Source organism: Protopterus annectens, chromosome 14.part0 (assembly GCF_019279795.1).
Source record: "Protopterus annectens isolate FY-2018-M chromosome 14.part0, PAN1.0, whole genome shotgun sequence".
Lineage (NCBI taxonomy): Eukaryota > Metazoa > Chordata > Ceratodontiformes > Protopteridae > Protopterus > Protopterus annectens.
This window is the reverse complement of record NC_056748.1, coordinates 985376021-985401483: the sequence shown is the minus strand read 5'-3', so window position 1 is coordinate 985401483 and position 25463 is coordinate 985376021. Positions and strand designations below refer to the sequence as shown.

At 42.7% G+C, this 25463-nt stretch overlaps 1 protein-coding gene across 1 annotated transcript in view; it reads left to right on the top strand.

The window, feature by feature from the left end:
- WDFY4 (WDFY family member 4) overlaps positions 1–25463 on the top strand; it is a 4454583-nt gene that overhangs the window by 2560297 nt on the left and 1868823 nt on the right. The window contains exon 38 of the mRNA XM_044055648.1: positions 19375–19578. Coding sequence (XP_043911583.1) covers positions 19375–19578 — 204 coding nt within the window. The remainder of the gene's footprint in view (positions 1–19374; positions 19579–25463) is intronic.

Here is a 25463-nt window from a genome sequence, read left to right as displayed (position 1 = left end):
TACCAAAGTAGCCTCCCCTGCTCGCCAGGCTCCATCCCAGCCTCAGATTTTGAGTCGACCCTCTCATCCTACTTCTGGTCAGCCTGTTCGATCTAGCCTCCAGGGGGGGAGTTACCACTATCGGGGTCCCCACCTCTTTTGAGTCCTCTCCTGAGCCTCCTGTGGAGGAAGTCCTTCAGGAGAAAACATGTAATAGGAGACATCTTAACTCTCCCCAATGGAGTCTGTCATGGAAGACAAGGATATCAATGAAGCAGACAGGTCCCCGCCTGATGATGTCTCCTTTGGGGACATTCTGGAGATTCTTAAGGCTAGGGACGCTTGGTCTGCTTAGCCCCCGTCACCTGAGGAGGCCGTATGGTATGGGCCTATCTACCTCTTGGGTGTCCCCCCCGCTGACCCCTTGATAAACCTCATTGCCAGCAGAGCTTGGAAGGAACCTGATACAGTGGAGCCAGTGCCAAAGAGACCAGACAAGTTTTTAAGTTCCCTTTCTGACAAGGCCTTTTGGTCAAGGCAGTTCCAGTTGATTCGATTGTGGTAGCTGCCGCCACCAAGAAAGAGCTTGCAGAACAGAGTTCATTTGTCCATCCTCCCAGTCAAGAGCGATTGACAGATTCAGAAAGTGGGTGTTCACATCAGCTGCTTTCAGCCTGCGAGCCTTAAAATACCTGATGCATTTCACCCGCCTTCAGAGGGAATTGATAAAGGAGTTTACCACTTCCCTCTTGGAGTCCATGCCTGCAGAGGACTTTAAGGCTGTTTCTCCCAAGCTGGCCACTCTCACGCACATAGCTAATTTGTCCATGAGGTTGATATCTAACTCTGCAGAGGGTGCCTCATGGGCGGTTGGCCCAGGCGTTGCCATCAGGTGTCATGCCTGGCTTTGTTTATGTGGGTTTGCAGAGGCTTTCAAGGCATCATTCACCAACACTCCCTTGGATGGTTCAACCCTCTTTAGACCAAGTGTTAAGGAAACTTTGTTCCACAGTGAGCAAGAGGGGAAGACACTGTCGGCTGTAGGGATCAAATTCTCTCCTCCCGCAAAGGTCCTTTTCCAAGACCCAATGGGGAGCAAAAAGATGTGTTTCCATATGTCGCAGTCTTCCTTTCAGAAGGCTAAAGACAATTCCTCTTCCAGAGGACAGGGAAGAGGTTTCAATGGTCAACGCCACCCTAGGGGCAGAGGAAGCTAGAAAAACCAGGGCGCCAGGGAGTCTTTCTCTGAGAAGCCCTTTCAGTGCCCCTGAGGCTGTCCCTCCCTGGAGGCACTCGGGGGCCATTTATCTTTGCACCCTTTGGCCTGGGCAAACATCACAACTGATCTGTGGGTGCTAAAAATTATATCCAGGGGCTACTGTATTCCCTTTTCCAAACCCCCGCTGAAAAGCAGAACTCTCCTCGACATGCCACCCAGTCAGATAGAGTTAGCCTGTCTAGAGTTGTCCATCCTTATTCTAAAAAGAGCCATCCAAAAGGTCCCCACAGGACAGAGAGGATCCAGAACATACTCCTGCTTCTTTTTGGCACCCAAAAAAATGGGGGACCTGCGTCCAATTCTGGACCTCAGTCAGTTAAATCTATCAGTCAAGAAGTCGAAGTTTCAGATGGTCACTGTACAGCGCATTCTGCCCCTGCTGCACAAGAATGACTGGATGTGCTCTGTCGATTTCCAGGAAGCATACAGTCATATCAAAATAGACAGGCAATACAGGAGATTTCTCCATTTTCGCCTAGGCGCCAATCATTTCTAGTTCAGAGCCCTGCCCTTTGGACTCATCACAGCCCCCCCGGGGGTTCACCAAGTGTATAGCTGTGGTGCAGCTCAGCTTAGGCTGCAGGGATTTCAGGTGTTTCACTATCTCAACGATTGGCTCCTCACAGCTACCAGACAGCATCAACTGGTGGAGATCACACAGTTTCTTCTTCTGTTCTTTGATTATCTGAGAGTAACATTGAATCTTGCCTAGTCTTCCGTGACCCCATTTCAACACCTGGAGTTCATAGGCACTCAGATGGACACTACCTCGGAGATTGCAGCTTTTTTCCTCTGACGCATGCTTCTTATCCGATCTTGTGTACATTCTCTTCTGGAGCAAACTTGTCCTCCATTATCACTCATTCTAAGGGTTGTAGGTTCTTTGGCAGCAGCCAGTTATCTGGTTCTGCTGGCCAGGTATTACATAAGAGTTCTGCAGTGGACCCTGGCAGTTCAGTGGTCCGCTCTCTCTCACCCTCTTTCAGTCCCTATATGGCTCATTCCAGTATGCCAGACATCTGTTGTGATGGATGCAACTCCCCAGACCTCCTAGCAGGCAGATCTTCTTCTCCCCGAGTTCTTATGGCCACTGTTACCACAGATGCTTCTCTCTTAGAGTGTGGGGTGACCAGGGTGTCAGAGACCAGACTGCACATAAATATTTTGACCCCTCATGAGTGGTCCCTGAGTCGTTAGTGGCATAGCAGATCTTCAGTCGGTGGGGCCGACTGAGCTGCGATTTGTTTGCTCCCCCTCTCAACCTCAAATGCAGCAACTACCTTGCCCTGATCCCCCTCAGAAGAGGAGTCCCCCAGGGATGCTCTGACTCACGATTGGCCTCCAGGTCTCCTTTATGCCTTTCCTCAATTACCATTGAGTCAGAGAGTTCTTCAGAAAGCAAGATGCCTCAGGACGCAGTTAATCCTCATTGCCCCCTTCTGAACTCTGGAGGTGTGGTTCCCTCTTCTATGGCCTTATCTGAAGCTCAGTCTGGTGCCGGATCTGATCTCCTATCCGTTGCTCCATCTGCTTCCAAATCTGCACACCCTCCATCTGACAGCTTGGTTTGTCCAGTTCCAGTGATTCTTGCTGTCCAGGCTTGCATTCCCTGTGAAGGACATTATCCTTGCTTCTCAAAAATCTTCTACTAAGAGATTTCACAGAATTAAGTGGAAGAGATCCTCTATTTGGGCTAAAGGTTGGAATCTGGATCCATTTTCGGCTCCTATTTTTGACATTCTTCTTTTCCTGGCTTCCCTTTTTCAGGAGGGTGCTAGTTTCTCTACTATCAAAGTCCAGTTGGTAGCAATTTCTAATTTTCATCTCAATAACAAACCTACCTTCTCTTCTCACCTCTGCAAAGCCTTCTTGAAAGGTGTCTTTTTGTTGCATCTTCTAGTTAAGGACCCTTCTTCACCATGAGAACTTGCTGCAATCTCTAACTAGGCCCCCTTTTAAGCCTTCTGTGTCCTGTGACCTCAGATTTCTTTCTTGGAAGACTGCCTTTTTGGTGGCTATAACTTCAGCAAAAAGAGTATCATAATTGTAGGCTCTTACCATTAAGCCTCCTTATTTGATATTCCATAAAGATAGAGTGGCCTTAAGACCCAATCCTTCCTTTATGCCAAAAGTGGCCACTGAAGCGAACCTCAATCAGTCTGTTCAACTCCCAGTGCTCTTTCCTAATTATGTTAATAAGGGGAAATACATTCTGCATACTTTAGATGTTAATCGACAGCTTCATTATTATTTGCATAGAACAAAGTCCTTTTGACTCTCAGACCAATTGTTTGTGGCTTTTTCAGTCAACAGGAAGGGCCAAGCTATCGTGAAAATTACCTTTTTCTGTTGGATTGCTCAGTGCATTTCTTATATATACTCCTGCTGTGGTTCTTCTTTGCCTGGACCATTTAGGGATCACTCTGCCAGGTAAGTGGCTACATCAGCTGCCTTCTCAGCTCCTCAGTCCTTGGCTGACATTTGTGCAGTGGCAACTTGGCCTTCCCCTCATACCTTCATTTCTCATTACAAACTTGACCTAGTTTCTAGGGGAAGGGCTTCCTTCGGCTACACTTTTCTTCGGCATGTCCTTCCATGAGGCCACCTGAAAATGTTGGGTAGCTGGGAACTCTAACCCATATGCAATGAATTGTGACTAGGATAACATCAGATTAATAGTTATGTTCTCATCATAAGTTGGTATCTGTGTTATCCATAGTCACCATTCATCACAATCCCACCCTCCTTCCCCCTTCCTGAGGGATTGTTAGGGCTTTGGTGTACCTTTTCTGGTGGCAGGTCGTTTCTGTCTGTCTTCTTTCTCCAGGGCAGACTCGATCTGAGGGGTTAGAGGGCAGCAGAGCATGATGGGAGGGGAGGAGCTTGAGCAAAACTGTTGTCTAAGTGTGCCGGCTCGGATCTGATGTCACGTCCTAGACCCCTAAGTGATAAATGGTGACTACGGATAACACAGATACCAAGTTACGGATAGTACATAACTATTATTTGCAGTCATCAGCAAACTTTGTGACCACAGACCTTTAGTTTTTGCTTGTAGTTCAGAGAAATAGATTCCAAACAGCAGAGGTCCCAGGACTGATCCCTGTGGAACACCACTATTTATGGGTGTGCTGTTGAAGGTGGATTCCCCTATTTTGACTATATGGGTTCTGTCAGTGAGCCAGTGTGCGACCCACCTAATTATATAATGGTTGATACCTAGCTGGGTGAGATTGTCAATGATGCCTGAATGAGGTATAGTGTCAAAAGCCTTGGCTAAGTCTAGGTAGGCTGTATGCACAGATTTCCCCTCTTGCAGGGCCTTGGTGACTGTCTCAAAGAAATCCACCAGGTTTAACAGGCATGATCTCCCTTTGACAAATCCAAACTGAGTAGGGTCATGTATTTGGAGATCACTTATATCTTTTTTGATAAGGTCCATGATGATTCTCTCCATGGTCTTGCTAGTCAGGCTAATAGGTCTGTAGTTCTCGGGGTCAGTGGAAGCACTAACTTTGTGCAAGGGGATAACGGTGGCCATTACTTTGTGCAAGGGGATAACGGTGGCCATTTTCCATTCAGCTGGGATAAAGCCAGTGCTTAGATTATGATTGAAAAGATGACCCAGTGGTGCTGCTAACTCTTGTTGGATCCCATGTAGGATGCAGCCGGGGATGTTATCAGTTCCCAAAGATGCTGTGGTTTTGGCCTTAGAGAGGGCATTTATGATCTGCTCTTTAGAAGATACAAAGTTGAGGACAGGTGGTAGGGATGTCATGGGGTACATGTGGTGGGGACAGGAGAGTGAAGTTTGCACAGAACCTATCAGCTAACATCCACAGGCTCAGTATATGTTATGTAAAATCTGGGCCTTTCCTTTTAGTTGAGGAAGCTAATTTGGATTTGTAAATTGCTTTGGAGGACTTCACAAGTAGTCTTATTTGCTTGTTTCAGCTGAGGAAGGAGTGCTTCCAGTTTATAGCCTTACTCTTACACAGCAATTTCTTCCTGTTATTGTAAACCCTGTTAATGACAGTTGTCCACCAGGCAGGTTTGCTCTTCCTTAAAGAACTTGTTTTGGTCCTATCAGGTAAGGCCGAGTCAATGCAGGTATACAGGTGTTTGTTTAAAGCATTGGTGTAGAACTTGGCTTACTTGCCAGTTCCATCTGAGGCAGGAGGTGCAGTGAATACAAGGCCTAAACAATGTCTTATGTGGACTGACTCAAAGCTCTGTAACTATACTCTGTATCCTATAGACTGCTAAGATGTGCCATGTCTGTCATACAAGGCATCTTCTGACCCAATATGGATGGATTTATTGCACACCAGCAAGTCAGATAACATCAAAACTACTTGGTCCAGGGATCTAACTGTCTTCTGCAACATTAACAGAACAGTTTGGAGGGCCAGGTATATTTCACAGAAGATACAGCTACTCTGGAACCGACTCCCCGTCAACATAAAACAAAGCTTTCCCTGTCCATATTCAAATTTAACTTGGATCTGTGGATGAGATTTACCCCCAGGACTACTGATAGGCAGAGGCAATTCCTAAATACTTTATTCCAAGCATGGGTCCCCACATATCTATGGTATGATCCCAGTTAGTCTCATTAAGGATAATATATAAATGTTAAGTTGTCTCTCTCGCCTTCATTCTTGCTGGTTGGGTTCGGAGCTGACTTTGGCTCTGACTCGGCCAATTTCTAAAGCTCGAGAGCTACTTACTGGCTCGAGGCCTCCCTATATCCCACAATGCCTAGCGCTAGATCCCCAGATCTCATTTGCTGCTTCAGCTACGAGGTTGCGCTTCACTGGCCCAGGTCGTATTAGTCTTTGTATTAGCTAAATTGTTAGTGTATAAATTTCAAATTTTTTGTTAAAATTAGAGTAGTACTGTAGACTAGTCTGTTTCCTTGTTTCTTTCCGACCCTTAGGAAACTTGTTTTTGCTTAGAGAGTTTCTCCCCTCCCCCCTATCTCCCAAGTAGGCCGTTTAAGTTAGAGGCTATCTCCTTCCCTTATATATTGTTTTCAGTAGGGAGTAGTGTTTAGCCTTTATAATATAAGATCATAGTCTCTTAGCTTTTTTGTTAGTATAGTTATATAAATCTTTTGTGTGAAGGTGTGGGGCTAGTGTGTGTGAGTGTGTGTATTTTTTTTTACACTAGTCAAAAATTTTGTCCATTGGTATTCCCTTTATTTCTATCATGTCAAGGATACCAAGGTATCAGGGTTCAAGTGACTCATGCTGTCAGAAAGTGTCTCTGACAGATGGTCACACTTCTTGTGTTTATTGTTTGGGTTCCCTACACCTGCAGGACTCTTGCTCGGTATGTCGTGCCTTTAGTCCGAGAGTTCTGCAGGAGCGTAGGAACAAGTTAATTCTCAGGGGTTTACTAAAACCCGAGGAGGTCTCCGGCAAAGTCTCAGCCAGCTAAAACCCCTAAGCCCACAAAGCCGTTGGCTCCCAGTATGGAGCCATCGCCAGGTGGAGCGTCTGCTTCAATTTCGGTTCCGGCTGGGACCGAAGTATCAAAAATCTCTCTCGGCTCCGACCTTGCTGTCGGAGCCGTCAGTGAGCCATAAGCGATCCAGATCTCCATCTCTGGAGTCGATCTGCCGGCCCGGGATCACCTTGCTGCTACAGTCTGAATGGAGCCATTGGTCCCACTCTTCTCGGATTTCTCTTTTCAGAGGCTTCCATGAGCACTTTAAATGGGAAGGCCAGGATTACTCTGATTCAGGAAAGGCTTAGGGAATTTTGTTTTACCCCAGCATAGGCCCTTAGCTATTCCTCCTGTGTTGAATGTGGTGGAAGATGTTTTGCAGAGGCTTCCCTGAACCCTGATTCTTTGCCTCCTGCTCCTGTTAAGCCTGATAGGTATTATAGGGTGCCCAAGCTCATAAGTATTTGTTTAAGAGTCCTAGGGGACCCAGAAACTGTTTCTCAGGGGCCTAAAGGTGTTAAGCTTCTGTGGTTAAAAATCCTGTCCCTCTGATAAAGAGGCAAGGGCTTTGGATAGGTGGGGAAAGAAAGTGTATACTTCTTCCACTCTAGCCATGAGGGCGTTGAATTGTCAGTTTCACATGCTAAAATATCAAAATTATCTCCTTTCACAATTGAAATCTAAGGTGGATGCTTTGGAAGGTATTGAGTGTAAAGAGTTGCTGGATTTGGTTCATGTGTCTGAACAAGTGGGTAAGCATTCTTTGCAATGTGGTTTTGATGCTGTACAGGCCTCCTCGAGGGTGGCTGACTAGTTCTGTTCTTCGAGGCATGCCTGGTTGAAGGATCAGAATTTAGCTGAGCATGTTAAGACAAGGATTTTGGATGCTCCTTTACAGTCTGATGTGTTGTTTGGGCCTGTGGAAGCAGTTTTAAAGAAAATGGAGGACAAAGCTAAGTCTATGCAAACTGTTAAAGATTTTTGCAGGTGCAGCCTCCAGTTTAGTAGAAATTGGCCTGCTAAGGGGTGGACATATCCTGCTTATGATTCCCAGTCTAGGGGTAGGTCTAGCGTGGTAGGGGCAGGGCTCAAGGTTCTTTAGGCCTAGAACAGGAGTTCACCTGCTCAGACTTCTGGTGAGGGCAGGGGTCAGTCCTTTCAAACAGACCCAATGACCTGCCTTTTCAGCTGCCAGTGGATTCTCGCTGGCAGCTCCTTTGGGAGGAAGACTGTCTCTTTTCAAAGAAAATTGGGATTTAATTACTCAAGACAGATGGGTGTTGGATATCATTCACCGGTTACAGATTTTATTTCCATACAATGCCCCTTTCAAAGGCATGCCAGATGTTCCTCCTCCACAAAGAAAGAGGCTCACAAGCAAGTTTCTCAGATAGGGGCCATTCAGCCAGTCCCTGTATCAGAAAGGGGCCTAGGATTTTATTCTCGCCTGTTCCTAGTACCAAAGAAGGGAACACGTGGAGACCAATTTTGGATTTATCTCCTCAACACTTATCTGGACATTCCCAAGTTCAAGATGTTGGCGTTACAACTTTTACCTCTGCTGGGCAAAGATCACTGGATGGTAACTTTAGATCTCAAGGAAGCTTACCTTCATGTGCCTATAAGGCTAAGTTGCAGGAAGTATCTGCGTTTGAACTGGAAATTCTCATTATCAGTTCTCTGCATTGCCCTTTGGCTTATCTACTGCGAGTATTCACAAAGGTTCTGGCTCAGTGATAGCTTACTTCAGGCTCAAGGAATTCAAATCTATCCTTACTTGGACTGCCTGATTCTGGCTCAAAAGGAAGACCTTCTACAGCATCTGGAATATGTTATAGCAGTGCTAAGATGCCTAGGGTATTCTGTGAACGAAATAAAGTCCAGTCTAGTACCCTCTCAAGACATGTGCTTTCTGGGTGTGAGACTGAATACAGCAGCCCAGATGGCCTTTTAACCCCGGACAAACAAAAGAGTCTGTCACTTTACTTCCATCAACTATCTCATCAGTCCGTGCTGACTGCAAGGACAGTCCTTCAAGCATTAGGGTTCATGGCAACTGTCTTCTGCAACATTAACAGAACAGTTTGGAGGGCCAGGTATATTTCACAGAAGATACAGCTACTCTGGAACCGACTCCCCGTCAACATAAAACAAAGCTTTCCCTGTCCATATTCAAATTTAACTTGGATCTGTGGATGAGATTTACCCCCAGGACTACTGATAGGCAGAGGCAATTCCTAAATACTTTATTCCAAGCATGGGTCCCCACATATCTATGGTATGATCCCAGTTAGTCTCATTAAGGATAATATATAAATGTTAAGTTGTCTCTCTCGCCTTCATTCTTGCTGGTTGGGTTCGGAGCTGACCTTGGCTCTGACTCGGCCAATTTCTAAAGCTCGAGAGCTACTTACTGGCTCGAGGCCTCCCTATATCCCACAATGCCTAGCGCTAGATCCCCAGATCTCATTTGCTGCTTCAGCTACGAGGTTGCGCTTCACTGGCCCAGGTCGTATTAGTCTTTTGTATTAGCTAAATTGTTAGTGTATAAATTTCAAATTTTTTGTTAAAATTAGAGTAGTACTGTAGACTAGTCTGTTTCCTTGTTTCTTTCCGACCCTTAGGAAACTTGTTTTTGCTTAGAGAGTTTCTCCCCTCCCCCCTATCTCCCAAGTAGGCCGTTTAAGTTAGAGGCTATCTCCTTCCCTTATATATTGTTTTCAGTAGGGAGTAGTGTTTAGCCTTTATAATATAAGATCATAGTCTCTTAGCTTTTTTGTTAGTATAGTTATATAAATCTTTTGTGTGAAGGTGTGGGGCTAGTGTGTGTGAGTGTGTGTATTTTTTTTTTTACACTAGTCAAAAATTTTTGTCCATTGGTATTCCCTTTATTTCTATCATGTCGAAGGATACCAAGGTATCAGGGTTCAAGAAGTGTGACTCATGCTGTCAGAAAATGTCTCTGACAGATGGTCACACTTCTTGTGTTTATTGTTTGGGTTCCCTACACCTGCAGGACTCTTGCTCGGTATGTCGTGCCTTTAGTCCGAGAGTTCTGCAGGAGCGTAGGAACAAGTTAATTCTCAGGGGTTTACTAAAACCCGAGGAGGTCTCCGGCAAAGTCTCAGCCAGCTAAAACCCCTAAGCCCACAAAGCCGTTGGCTCCCAGTATGGAGCCATCGCCAGGTGGAGCGTCTGCTTCAATTTCGGTTCCGGCTGGGACCGAAGTATCAAAATCTCTCTCGGCTCCGACCTTGCTGTCGGAGCCGTCAGTGAGCCATAAGCGATCCAGATCTCCATCTCTGGAGTCGATTCGCTCGGCTCCGGGATCACCCTTGCTACAGTCTGAATGGAGCCATTGGTCCCACTCTTCTCGGTCCTCAAGGCTGTCCGATCATGACTTGGAGAGAGTGATCAGTAGACTCCTCAAATCGCAGGCCCTGGCTAAAATGTTAACTAGCCCTCCTCATCAGGCTATGGCTGCTCCTCTTCCTGAAGTAGTTCCTCCTCCGACTCCTCCTGTCAGTTCGGAACCGGAGCTTGTTGGAGCTCGGATCCTGGACATGTCGGTGCCGATGCTTCCCCTTTCGGCTCCGATTTCTTCAATGGTTCCATCCCTGGAGGGATCTGGGCGCCGAGACTACCTCGTCAGCTCCGAGGGGGTGAGTGACATCGGACCCTTGTCCGACCCCGTTCCCCCTCTCGGAGCTTCGGTGCAGGTAAACTCGGCTCCTACATTGGCTTCGGAGCCGTCCCTTTCAGTGACAGAGAGGATTCCCATCTCCTCGGAGCAGGGACCCTCTTCTGTGCTGGACAGGGGCGCCTTCGAGGTCCTGAGGAGCGTGCTGACTTCTGAGTCTGCACCTTGATCAGCCCCTTCAGCTCCTCCCCCCAGGGTGCCTGCTTCGGTCTCTGCCCCACCTCCAGACCCCAAGCAAGGGGATCAAACGCTCCAGGTCACCCCACTGAGTGTATCTTCCTCTTCTGAGGCCTCCCCTGAGTTTTCAGAGGAGCCCCCTCGAAAGAGGAATTGTAAGAGGAAACATGTTGACTCCCCAGAGTCGGTCACGTCAGATACTGACTTGGAGGATTCGGAAGGGTCCCCAAGATCCCCCCTCTGAAGATGTCTCTTTCTCAGATATCCTTGAGATCCTTAAACAGAGGGGGAACTGGTCTGCCCTTAACCCTTCTGAGGATGAGTCAGTATACTTGGATGCGTGTGGTTCTCTCCCCTCCACCTCCTGGGTGTCTCCGCCCTTCGATCCATTAATGGAAGTGGTGGCTCAGAAGGCGTGGTCAGCTCCGGACACACTAGAACCAACCCCTCGCAGGCCCACTAAGTTTATCATGGCCCCCAAGATAAACAGTTTCTGACAAAGGGTGTCCCTGTTGATGCCATGGTGGTAGCAGCTGCCACGAAAAAGGAGTTGGCTGACACTTCTGTACCTGTCCATCCCCCTAATAAAGAGTCTAGGATGATGGATAGATACGGGAAGCGGATGTTTTCCTCAGCGACCTTCTCCATGCGGTCCATGAACTATTTGTGCCACTTCACCTGTCTTCAGAGGGATCTCCTCAAGGAGCTAGGAGATACCCTGCAAGATCCATCAGCTGCGGGGGCTCAAGACAAACTCCCAGCTGGCGACTCTTAACTCTATCGTTAACTCCTCCACGTGGCTCATTTCGTATGTGGCTGATGGGGTGAGCAGAGCCGCAGGCACAGGAGTGGCTTTGAGAAGGCATGCCTGGATGCAGTTATGTAACTTCGCTGATCCCTTTAAGCCGTCTTTCACCAACACCCCCTTTGATGGTTCGGCTCTGTTTGGACCTCAGATGAAAGATACACTTACCAGGTGTGAGCAGGAAGGCAAGACTCTCTCTGCCGTGGGAGTCAGTTTTTCCACTCCCTCCAGACCATACCCTAAGGGTCAGAAGAGTGGGAAAATGTGGCTCCGGAAACCCCAGGAAGCCGTGCCTGACACATGTGGTGAGTTTCCTTCCAGAAGCAGAGGAGGGAACAACAATAGATGCCGCCCACGGGGCAGAGGGGTCCGCAGAATCAGGGTAGCAAGGAATCTTTCTCTGACAAGCCCTTCCAGCACCCCTGAGGGGCTGTCCGCCTTCGGAGGCAGTCGGGGGAAGTTTGTCTCTGTACCCAGAAGCCTGGCGTCTCATCACTCGAGACAAATGGGTACAGTCTATTATATCCGGAGGTTACAAAATCCCATTTGTCCACACTCCGCAGAAATCAAACAATCCCATCCCAGATGTTCCATCCAGTCTAAGGGAACAGGCAATACAAGAAATTTCAAGACTGCTAAAAAAACGGGCCATCCAACAAGTCTCAGCAGACCAGCAAGGATCCGGAATTTACTCAAGGTTCTTTTTGGTACCAAAAAAGACAGGGGACTGGAGACCCATTTTGGATCTCAGCAGACTAAACAAGTCTGTTCAAAGAACGAAGTTCCGGATGGTCACGCTTCAGTCCATTCTACCCTTTTTGTGTCAGGACAATTGAATGTGCTCCATAGATCTTCAGGATGCTTGCTACCACATCAAAATGGACAGGCGTTCCAGAAGGTTTCTCTGCTTCTGGCTGGGAGCCAGTCATTACCAGTTCAGAGCCCTGCCCTTTGGTCTCACCACAGCCCCCAGGGTGTTCACCAAATGCATGGCAGTGGTTACCGCTCACCTGAGACGGCAAGGATTCCAGGTGTTTCCATATCTAGATGACTGGCTCCTTACTGCTACCACCAGACATCAATTGCTGAGAGCCAGGGATCATACCATCCAAACATGCTCCAACCTAGGTATCTCAATAAATTTCGAAAAGTCTGCATTATCGCCTTGTCAGTCTTTAACCTTTATAGGCGTAAGATTAAATAAGAAAGATCTGTCCGCAAGACTTCCAGTAGAAAGAGTGGCAGACATTCACCAACATGTTCAAGTATTATTAGGATGCAGAAAGATTCAGGCCAGATTCATCCTAAAAACCTTAGGTCTCATGGCAGCAGCGATCATATTAGTTCCCCTGGCTTGTTTTCACATGAGGATTCCCCAGTGGATGCTTTTCACCCAATGGTCTTTTCAACAACTTCCTTTGTCTCACAAGATAATAATCACACAGTCATGCAAAGACCACTTGGCTTGGTGGATGGTCTCTCCATCAGTACCCCAGGGCAGACCATTTGTCCTTCCAGTTGCCACGGTGACCATGGATGCCTCCCTGATTGGGTGGGGGGGCATTTTCAGGGCAGGACTGTCCAGGGCACCTGGCAACCCCACGAGTACCACTTGCACATAAACGTCTTGGAGATGAGGGCGGTGCTTTTAGCATTGCAAGCTCTTCAGAACTCTCTTCCCACTGGGACCATTGCAATTCAGACAGACAATATGGCTGTAGTGTGGTACATCAACAAGCAGGGCGGAACCAAGTCTTATCCCTTATGTCGAGAAGCACTCAGACTATGGCAGTGGGCGATCTCCTCTCAACGGTTTCTGATGGCAACGCACATCCCTGGGAAGTCCAACGTCATAGCGGACAGGCTAAGCAGAGCTATTCTCATGCCTCACGAGTGGTCTCTCAACAGGACAGTAGGGGACAGAATCTTCCGCAAATGGGGTCAGCCTTGCTGCGACCTTTTCGCAACTCCTCTCAACAGCAAGTGCGACAGTTTCTTCACTCTCTTCCCTCTTCCCGGACACTCCCCCAGAGATGCTGTAGTTCACGATTAGCCCTAGGGACTTCTGTATGCATTCCCACCCTTTCCACTAATCCCCAAACTAATTCAGAAAGCTGTCGTGCTGGGTTGCAGAATGATCTTCATTGCTTTCTACTGGCCTCGACAAATCTGGTTCCCATTCCTGCATTGTCACCTTCTAGAACAGCCTTGGAATCCGGACCCAGTTCCGGACCTCCTGATCCATCAGTCGGGCAGGCTGCATCAGTCTCTCTTCAGTCTCTCAACCTCACTGCTTGGTTGCTCCACTTCCAACCCTAGCCAGGCTTCCCAGTATTTCCAGTTCTGTGCTTAAGATTATCCTTTCCTCGCACAAACCTACAACCAGGAAGACTTATGCTAGTAAGTAGAAATGTTTCTCTTTCTGGGCAGAGGCTAGAAATATTGATTCCTTCACGGCACCTGTCCATAACGTTCTGGACTTCGTAGCAGAGCTTTTTCATGCGGGCTCCTCGTCGGCCACCATTAGAGTTCAATTAGCGGCAATCTCTAATTTCCATACGGGCCTGTCAGAAAAGAGTATCATGTCCCATAAGTTTTGCAAAGCCTTTCTGAAAGGAACAATCTTGCTCAGGCCTCCAGTCAGGGATCCCCCGCCTCCTTAAATTTGATCCTAGCTTCCTTGATACTTCCCCCCTTTGAACCGGCAGCTTCCTGTTCCTTGAAATTGCTTACCTGGAAAACACTCTTTTTGGTGGCCATTACTTCAGCGAGGAGAGTTTCTGAACTTCAAGCCCTTTGTGTTCGTCCTTCTTATCTAGTTTTCCATAAGGACAGAGTTTCACTCAGGACTAATCCTTCGTTCCTTCCTAAGGTCCCCTCTGAGAACAATTTGAATCAATCCTTCGATCTGCCAGTCTTTTTTCCAAATTATTCCAACAAAGCTGAACACAAATTACACCAGTTGGACGTTCATAGGCAATTACGTTTCTATTTGCATAGAACTGAGCAAATAAGGAAATCAGATCAACTCTTCCTGTCCTATGCAGAAGGTAAGCAGGGTCGACCAATGTCTAAAGTAACCTTATCCAGGTGGTTGTCCTCTATTATTACCCTTATTTATCAGTTGAGGCATAAAGAACTCCCTGCTAAACCTAAAGGTCACTCTACTAGGTCCTTAGCTACGTCGGTAGCTTTTCAAGCAAGACTACCAATGGAAGCCATTTGTGCGGCGGCCACATGGGCCACCCCTCATACCTTCATTTCACATTATAAATTGGATCTGGCCTCTAGGAGCAGAGCTGATTTTGGTTCCACTGTGCTCAAGAGTCTGTTCCGATGAGCCACCCAGGACTAAGGTGCTAGGGACGCTGTCCCAACCAGCAAGAATGAAGGTGAGAGAGACAACTTAACATTAAGAAGTTATGTATCTACCATAACGTTCCATGTTAGTTGTCTCCTTCTCGCCTTCTTTCTTGCGTCCCACCCTCCATCCCCCTAGCCTAGATGGACCGAGAAGAATTCTCCTCCGAGTCTGATCATTGGCTGAGTCTTTACCGTTTTTATGTCCTCTACCTTTTTCTTCAGCCCTGTAGCTGAAGTCTTGTTATAGGGTCAGTTGTCTTACAGTTGTATCTTTATGGTGTTAGGTCTTCCAAACGAGATCTGGGGGTCTAGCACCAGGCATTGTGGGATATAGGGAAGCCGCAAGCCAGTAAGTAGCTCTCGAGCTTTAGAAATTGGCCGAGTCGGAGCCGAAGGTTGGCTCCGAACCCAACCAGCAAGAAAGAAGGCGAGAAGGAGACAACTAACATGGAACGTTATGGTAGGTACATAACTTCTTATTATTGTCCATGGTATGGGTAAGATCAATCTGTGCAAATAGGATAGGTTAATTGTGGCACTTAAAAGGAAATTTTCGAGGCTTAAAATGGCCCGCAAGCTCAGCTAGCTTAGTACTTTCCTATGAACATATATATATGTGTGTGTGTGTGTGTGTGTGTATAGATATATATATATATATATATATCGACCAACTGAAAAATACCACCAAAAGAAATGGAGAATTAACTCAACAAGTTTAATACGTAAAAAATAAAAGATAGAAGCTCTATAGCCAGAGTTCATCAGACAAACACCAAATAAAATCACATCTTAATACAGTAAATAACACACACACCCAAGTTTATTGTTCATCCAATAAATCTCACAAAGAGTTATATACACACATATATTTTTGTATGTCTTATATTGTAGTTTTTGAACTATTTAGGTATTACAAATGACACTTGGAATACTTGTTTAACAAAGTTTTTTTACTCTTTATTATATTTATATAAAAATTTGTAAGTTATTTTATATTAACTAATTTAAAGCAATGCTTTGTATATGGGCAGAACATGGTTGGCTTTGTGAGATTTATTGGTTAAACAATTAACTTGGGGGGGGGGGAGTGTTATTTACTATACTAAGATTTTATTTTATTTGATGTTTGTCTGATGAAGTCTGGCTACAGAGCTGGACGAAAAGCTCTTTAAGAATATCTTTGTATTTTTATCTTTTATTTTTTAAGTATTAAACTTGTGGAGTTTAGTTCTCCGTTTTTTTTGGTGTTATTTCTCAGTTCGTCCGTGTTACTTTCTTCTGGTTTGTGTGTGTGTATATATATATATATATATATATATATATATATATATATATATATATATATATATATATATACACACACACACACACACACACACACAGACACACACACCATTTTCTCACATATTCTCTATACCATTCCATCTACCAAATACACTAGTATTGTGTTTAGTTTTGCATCATATACAATGTTCTTTTCAATCAGGTATCTGTTAAATCTTGCCATACACTTATGCGATTGTGTGTTGGTCAATGAGAATAGAACTCTGTCAAATTTTTGTCAGCTCTGTATCTGAAGTGCATCTTGCACTACTGTTTTTCATTACACTGAAACAATTGCATTTAGTTTTGACTGTTGGTTTTTAATTGCTACAGTCACATTTAAGTTATTGTACTGCTTACTTCTGAAGGAGAAATCTGATTGTTTGTCACATATTTTACTTCTTGTATAAAGTTTCTGTCAGTCTTCTTGTTTCATCTGTGGATCTTAGCTTTCTAAGTAGCTGATATAAATACAAAAAAATGAACATCCCCATTGAAACCTCATTAATGGCCTTATTGGATGTGCTCCATGAAATAATTTTTTTGCATAAATACTTCCTTCAAACCCAAAATGACAAGCTACAGCAGTAGCCTTCTTTAATTAATTTTCTACCTTTCCCGCCCTCCCTACATAGCACAGCACATAAATCCCCACCCCTCAGTCTTCAATCTCAGCACCTGTTTTGCCCCTGCTTTCTGCCTTTGATTATACTCTCAAAACTGATACCCCTAATGATTGTAACAAATTATGTCATCATTGTCCTGACAGAAGCCTTTAACTTGGTAGACTCTCATCTTTTACAAAACTCCCTTATTTCAGCTGGAGATGGTCAAGACTGTCTTGCGAGGGTCAGACACTTCATGGACAGGGATGATTTTTATGCCTAGATCAGGTCTTCATTCTGTTTTTCTCTCCTCTAATCAAATGTTTACCTTAAAGATCAGTCTTACCTCATCTCCTTTTCTATTTGGATCTATTGAAAAATCTCTCCTCTCCATCAGCAAGGCTAACGGCTAACAATAATGCAGGGAAAGCGCTCTACTCCCACACCGTTGTCAGAAATTGGAACTCTCTTTCCCTATTCGTGTCCACTGCCCCAAAAACTCCCTCAAATTGCATCTTCTTTAGTACCTGGTTATGCCCTTGTATCACATAACCCTACCCACACTACTATTATTTCCCCAAACTCCTCTCTGATCACATGCTGGATCTCTGATCCCCTGTAGGTTTGGTCATCTGAAAGGGTACTTTTAACTGTAGAATCTTACTTGATATATTTTCTTCTCTTACCAATGTATAACTGACATTGCCTTTTTACCTGTGTTCTATATCTTCTTTTACCTGGAGTGTTTTATTAATTTCTTGTTATATTACTATGCTCAGCATACATGTTGAAACCTGTTTTGTGTAGTATGCTGGATGTACTGTAACTTACATTGAATTTTACCTATGTTCTATATCTTATTTTACCTGGAGTGTTTTATCGATTTTTTGTTATATTACTATGCTCAGCATACATGACGTAACCTGTTTTGTGTATTATGCTGGATGTACTGTATTTGTATAACTTGATGCCGGAGCTTTTCTTCCTGGGCCTCCGCTGAAAATGGACCTGGTCCAGTAGGAATTTCTCGGTTAACAAATGTAAAATAAATAAAATAATAAATAAATAATTATTACCTACCTATGGACCTTCTGCAGCTTAATATCATTATGTATGGCATGGTCATCTACAGAAGCAAGTCTAATTCCTCTTTTATCTCTAACCGAATGCTAAAAAACAATAAGCTGATTTGCACAAATCTAAAAGTAGCCAGTGTACGATAGGCAGTTTGAAACATACATATATGTACACATGTATACTTTAAAGTTCAAATTTAGTAAACCTGAACTAGTAATTAGGCAACATCTTTCTGTTTCAGTTACTCTTTTCAAGTGGCAGTTTGGATCTATATAAAGGCAGAAAACATTGTAGTGTTTTAATATCAGCATTTTACCATTTGAATAACAGCGGTAACGTTGTTGCCTCACAGCAAGAGGTTCTCCTGTTCGATTCTCAGCTGGAGTGCCTTCTTTGTGGAGTCTGCATGTCCTCCCCGCGGTCGAGTGGCCTCCGAAAAACATGCATGAATGGGCATGCTTTTGCTGAAGGTTGGGCGGCGGGCTGGCAACTCGGCACCATAAAAAAATCTACTGCCAATCATTAGCGGACCGGAGTTCCGCTGTGGTGACTCCTAACCGGGAAAAGCCGAAAAGACAAACAACAACCATTTGAAAAATAAAGTGAGGCTGTGTGTGTTGCTTGTGTGCTCAGATTATAAGACAGTTTGTTTACCTTCATACTTTTCTCTAGCCATCTAAGTCTCGGCACAGAAAGCATCATTTAGGGACGTGTTACATGTGGTATTCATTAAATCTGGATACCTTTCAGTACACCATGATTCTACAAGCCTGTTCTACTGAATTCTCAGAGTTGTTCATTTATCACTTTTTTAACTTGCTGAATGCAACAAAAGAGTAGGTTATACAAGTTAAGAGTGTGTGGGGGTGCCTTCAGAATTAAGGGTGTTTGGGCTTGTTCCACTGTAGAATACTGCATATTTGATCCGTTTGTATGTGCTGAGCCAGTGATCTTTGCACAGGTCCTTTTAACTCCATTCCTCCAGTAACTCTCCAAAGATTAATAGACCCAAATGATAATCTAACAGTTACTAAATGCTCTGTGAGTGCACTTCTAGTAAATGACTTTTCATGCTAGAGTACCTACTTATTTTGTACAGTTGATATGGAGGAATGTGTAAAAATGTATTCTAGCAACCAAGGGAGTTATGTGGCTGACTGCAGCGTTGGCATTGTAAGTTGTTTCACTTATTTTTAACAGCATAGAGCTGAAATAAGTTCAAAATGCAGAAAGCAAAACGTACGCTTTGAAGAATGAATTCCAATGTGGGGGTTGTACACTTTTATGGTAAAAGGTCATATTAGAAAGTTGGTTCATAACCATATACTTACTGATCAGGGAAGTTTGGCTTAAAATTGTAATTTCAATGCACAGTTATTTTACAACAGTCAGTACATGGAAATTTAATTGTATTCATAATATAGAAATAAAATGTCATAGTGCCTTGATAGCTAGATGTGTATGACTGTATGCTCACAATTCTCATTTTGAAATTCAGTGGAGCATTTGGCTGGTAAATGAATTCTGTATATGAATCAGTAGTCAATTTTCCATATTCTTTGATTTTTTTTTCTGTTACCAAAAGTATAAGTGATAATTACTTCTTGAATTACAGATGCTGCAGTGTAGTTTTAACAAAACAGCTCAACAATGGACAAAGGTGGAAGTGCAGCTTCTTCGAGAGCGGGGCCTCTGGGGTCCTACATCTAGGACAGTTTATGGCAAATGGGTGCTTGATCCATGTGAAGGTCCTAGTCGAATGAGAAGAAAGATGAAGCATACCTATGCATGTAATACAGTTCCAGATGAGGGAACACAGGTAAGGCAACATAAGAAGAGGCTTGTTTAGGTCTTGTACACTTTTTTCCAGCAGTGCAGTGTGATTAGCCCAATTGGCCTATCTTTGCAATTCAGTAATTATATCATTCTGCTGCCAACAACCATATCAAACATTTATTTTCCTTATGAATCATCTTACTGGGCTTCACTTACTTTTAACACATTATAACTTTTATATCCTTCAGTGAACATTTTTGATCACTTTTTAACTAACTTACACGTAACACTACTGTAATTTCATACCTGTTGACACCCAATAATTTCTTGCTGCGTAGAAAGCTTTCACCTGGGCTTTTCCTTAAAAATACAGTATGATGCATTCCATTAAAAAAAATCTAAATATATTGACTACTTTAGTAGTTAGAAGAAAATAAACAATAGGCTCATCTGTCCAGATTTTCCCAGAATTTCCAGATTTTTTTCCTCATATTTTATGGTCTGTTCCTCATAAAATTTGTGTTTTCCTGGCAAAAAAAATTGAGGATTTAAGTCAGTGGAAAAGACATACATTTGAGTTTCAGGTTTTGTATCTTTCAAACAAATGTACGCTAACACAAAAGCATGCATTTTTTTAGCAACTTTCTGAGTTTATAAGAGTAATATTTAAAATTTGCCCCTATTCTTGGGCCTTTGTACTCTCATTATTTTAGTCTTTTTTTTAAACACCGTTATTGAATTACCACTTGTGACATAGGCAAATTTACGTTTATATAAAAGTAATCAAACTGTATTAACAAGTTCACGCTTACAGACATTATACTTCACATATATTGATATATATCATATCACATAAGCAACCTTACATAAATTATTCAGTTCCTACCCCCGCCTTTTTTAACAAGAAACGTCTTTAGTAAGCCATCACTTACAACATAGGCAATCATGCATTTATATAAATGAAAACAAACCACACCACGCCGTCACAATCCTGGTTGCAATCATTTTACATCACAAACCATACTGACACAGGACCAGTTTCAAACATTATACAGTACTTATAATTCACTCAATCATTTTCAGTCAAACATTACATAGATTAAGTCCTGCCTGCTTTTAAACCTCATTCCTCCCTTGTATGTATTGTTCCCACAATTCCCATTTTTTCCTATGTAGTTTGATCCTACCCTTTTCTAAAGATCTCAATTCCAGTTGTTTTATCTCTGTTACTATATTTACTACTTCTAGTATAGTTGGTTTAAACTTTTATTTCCATTTACTAGTAATTGCTTTTTTGGCAGCCATCATAATTAGACACAGCAAGGCCTTACCATGCCCAGGAAATTTCTGTTCTGTATCATAGCTCAGAATAATAATTCCCCTTGTCACAGCAATCTGCCCACCCAGCATCTCCAACACTGCATCTTGCAGGAAATACTTAAAGTCTGCCAACTCAATGCACTCCCAGAAAATATGTTCCCAGTTACCTCTTTCTTCTGAATCACACCACCATCACTTGCTGTCTACCTGAGGACAAATTCATTGTAGTCTACTTGGGCTTTAAAAATACCTATGCAAACATTTCCAAGCAAAAATCTTAAATCTTCTAGATTTTGTTGCATATTTAAGAGACATACATATATCATCCCATTGTTTCTTTGTAAACTGCTTATCCAGTTTCTCTTCCCAATCCTTTCTAACCTCCTCTGATTGATTCTTATAGTTATCATGCAATATTTTATACGCTGTACTAATTATTCCTTTTTTAATGACAGCTTCTGTTCTAGATTCTACTAAAAACTCTACCAGTGCTGGTCTTTTGTTTAGGACCCCCGTATTGCTTTTTCTTTGCGTATACTCTGATATCAGTCCTTTTTAGGAAGGGAATCTCTAACTCGCAATCCAAATAAATTATTAGCATCTTCCCATTCTGTAATCTTTTCCTCATTAGTTATTTCCTCACAATACTTTGGTTCCTTTGCCAGTTTTCTCCACTAAATTCCAGCCCCCTCTTGCCTATATCCCTAATTGCAGTCATCCCTCTCTACAGAATTTCCTTTCTCCATTCCATTGTTGGCTTAGTTCTTAGGATGCATTCTGCTAGATTGTAGATATAATATTCTGTGTGATTATTGTTATTCTCCTTAAAGGACTGCATCCAAAATCCCAGTCTCTCCTTGTTTCTTGACCCCCCCTCCCTGTTTCATCATCATCCCTTTCCACTTTGAATTATACTTTTCTGCTTGTGCTGTGTAGCTCTGAAATACCCCTTCAAATCAGGTAATCCCAATCTGCCCTGTTCTACTGGAAGAATCAGCTTATCCCACTTGACTCTTGCCGTCTTCCCCTCCCAGATAAAGTCCTTCAGCTCTTTATTAATTTCTATCCACAACTTTTCATCTGGTTGATAAAAATAGGCCTGACCTGTGTATAAGACTAATGGGACTAAAAATATTTTAACTGCTTGTATCTTACTAGCCATATCCATGTAACAAATGTTCCATTTTCTCAGTTTTTGTATTATCTTTTGTTTAATCTACTCCCACATATCATTATTTCCCACACTAGGGTAATTTTTAATCCATACTCCTACATACTTAACTGTATCATGTCCACATAAATATGGATATTGCTGATCCAATTCATATGTGGGTACATAATTCACTGCTTTTGTCTTTCTTTTAGCTTCATTAATTTTGTATCCTGAAAAAGATTTTAAACTGTCTCAAAATGTTCCACAACTCTGTAATATATTTTTCTGGTTTTGTCAAGAGTAAAATATTATTGTCTGCAAATAGAGCCAGCTTTTCTTGACTACCATACCAATTATATCCTTGAATGTTTGAGTCTTTTCTTTGCCACTGGTTCTAAATATAATGGAAATAACAAAGGTGAAAGAGGACACCCCTGCTGGGTACCTCTGCTCAAGCTGAAGCTCGAGCTCAAGAGAGGACCTCACTCACTATAATTTTTCCGTCTGATCCCTCATATATCCTCCTTATCAACCTTATAATATTTTTCAGGAAATGCAAATATTTCCATTTCCCTGCTCATAAATTCTCACTTTACTGTGTTAAATGCTTTCTCTGCATTACGCCCCCCCCCCCAACAACAATGGTATTTTCTTACATTCTGCTTCCCTCTGGATCATCAGTGTCCTGTTAATGTTGTTAAATGTTTGCCTCCCCTCCATAAAACCACACTGATCCATATCTATCAATTTTGGTATTACTTTTGCCATTATAGACATGAACACTTTATAGTCATAGTTTAGTATTGAAATGGGCCTGTATGAAGCTGGAGCTTTACCTTCTGTAGATATTACAGCTACCACTGCTTTCTTCCAGGATGTTGGTACTTCTCCTCTTAAAACACTGTTAAACAAAACCTTCCAGATCTTTATCAGTTTTTTTCCCTCCTAGCTTCCAACCTTCCACAGGAATAGCATCTATTTATATCTATATCTAGTCTGAATCTCACACCTGTGTTTTCACATTCTTTGAATAGTGGAATGAATTTGCTCCTCTTCTGCCTGGTGTACAATGAGTAATTATTCTCTACAAATACTCTCCCAATTTTAGCATTTTGTCTTTCTGCCACAGTTTTGTCTGAATCAACTCCTTCTGCTGGTAAGATTGCACCTTTGTTACTAAAGATCTTGGTTGCTTTCTCATAGCCAGATTTGGAGCATACACTTCTGGTGTGGAATACTTGTCCAGTTGCTTGTTTGTGCTTTCATAAAATTAATGCAGTCTGTTCCTTCCGGCTTCTCTGGTATATCTGAAAATCTCCGGTTTTTCCTACGTACTCTGTCCTCTAATTGTATTATTTTTTGAAACATCTCTTCCTGAGCAGTCTCATATTCAGCCAGCGTTTTCTTCATTTCAACCTCTGATTTTTGCAGCTTTAGCACCTCATCTGAACATCTTTTTAAAGCTTCTTCTATTTTTTCCAGCCCTTTGTTGTTTGCATTGATGTACTCCATCAGTGTTTTGTTTATTTTTAACCAGATGTATGGGCAGTTGTCTTATATCTTCCTGTACGTTACTGGAAGTCATGTCTGCAGGTTGCATTTCTTTTTGCTGAACTGCTGCTGAACTTTCCCCAGTCACTGTTTCTTCCTCACTTCTTGTAGCTGATTTTTTCCAGGTGCTCTGTATTTCTTTTTTCCTGGCAACCAGGCAGTACATTAATAGTCAATTGCTGAACTTTACCCATAAATGCCTTCTCTGTTGAGTTCCTTTTTCACACTGTGAGAGCTAGAGTCAATGTGCAGCCATGTTGGAAGTCCCTTTATTTTAGTCTTTGACCAGATTTCTTGTACTAAGACATTGAAAGTTATGCATCCTGCTTACCCCCAACCACAATACTGGCCCATTTGCTCCCCCCCGGTTTGAGCAGTACAGCTCGTTTATTCTCTGGCTGTGAGCCTTGAGCCGACTACAAGTGTTACCATCAGCTATAAGAAACTAGGCTGTCCTTATTCCATCATTCTTCATTATATATAATAATAGTATTAGAATTATAATTTGTGTTTGACATGCGAGCAGGTTCCACATACCTTTATATTTGACAAATAAGCTGTGCAACCTTATAAGCCACTAACACTTTGCACATAAAAATGCAGATTTCCCTTTCCTCAGTACTGCTTAAAATTGGTCCAGCTGAATCAGTGCTCTACCCTAGTTCACAAATTTAAATAAATAAATTGTTGTCTCTCTCTCCTCTTTTTTCCTGTTCCTGATGATCACAATGCCAGTAAACTGATTATGAGTCTAATTGCTGTTTTTGCTTCTCTTTTCCCTCTGATTTTTATCACTTTTGTTATTCTAATGATATTCCAAAAACAAATGACCAGTGGCACAGTGACTCAAAGAATAGGCTTTATTGAAAATGGTTTAGTGCTTTCATCTATTTTAAAAACATAAGCATCTTCAGAACCATAAAAAACATGCAAATGAAGCAAGAACATTTAAAAACCTTGCAATGTAGCTGAAGCCCGCCAACAAGTTTAAAAGGTACAGTACACTATTTTCTGTAAACGTGTAAGAACCTATCTTAAAAACATGAAAACAAATTAGAAACAAACTCAAGTATTAAAATAAAACAAAATTACAGTTTTGATGCTCTAAACTTCAATTCAATAGTAATAGATATGGCCTCATTGAAGCCAGGCGAATTAAATACATCCAACCATAACTGCCACAGCATTTTTTTATGCAACAATTGGTTTTGCCAGTCACTGCCATTAACAAGAAATTTTCTCTAAAACAGAAACCTTAAACTTAATGAAATTCCTACAAGAGATATCATGCCTGGCTAGGGCACTTTTATTGTCCTTTTTAACAGTGCTGTAAATATGCTGGTAAATTCTTTTATTTAAAGCATTGTTAGTTTTTCCAACTTAAAATGCCAGCTGTGTACTGCATCGAACCAGGTAAACAATCCTGTCTGATAAACAGTTATATATACCTTTCCTCATCCATTTTTGCACATCAGCCAGCATTCCACTCCCAAAGTCATGTCATCTGTGTCAATGTAAGAGCACTGATTGCGCCGGCCACATTTGAAAGTGTTCTAAAAACCATTATAAACTGTTCTTGACTGTCTTTCTAAGATTGTCTTAATGTTAGGTCTGTTTTTAAATTTGAAAGATGGGGGTTCTTCATTGTGAGACTTAAGGTCATCATCACATTGTAAAATGGACCAGTTTCTACACAGAATATTTTTGATATCCACAGACAAGACTGGGCTGAAACTTAACCAGTTGGTCATTAAAGAGAACAAATGACGTATGCATAATCTTAAGGAAGAGATATCTAAGTTTTGCAGGGACCAAAACTTCAAGGATTTGCTTGAAAAAGGAGATTTGTGGTTACAAACCAAAAGGAAAAATGGTAAAATGTTTAAGTTTGGTAGGTGCTCACA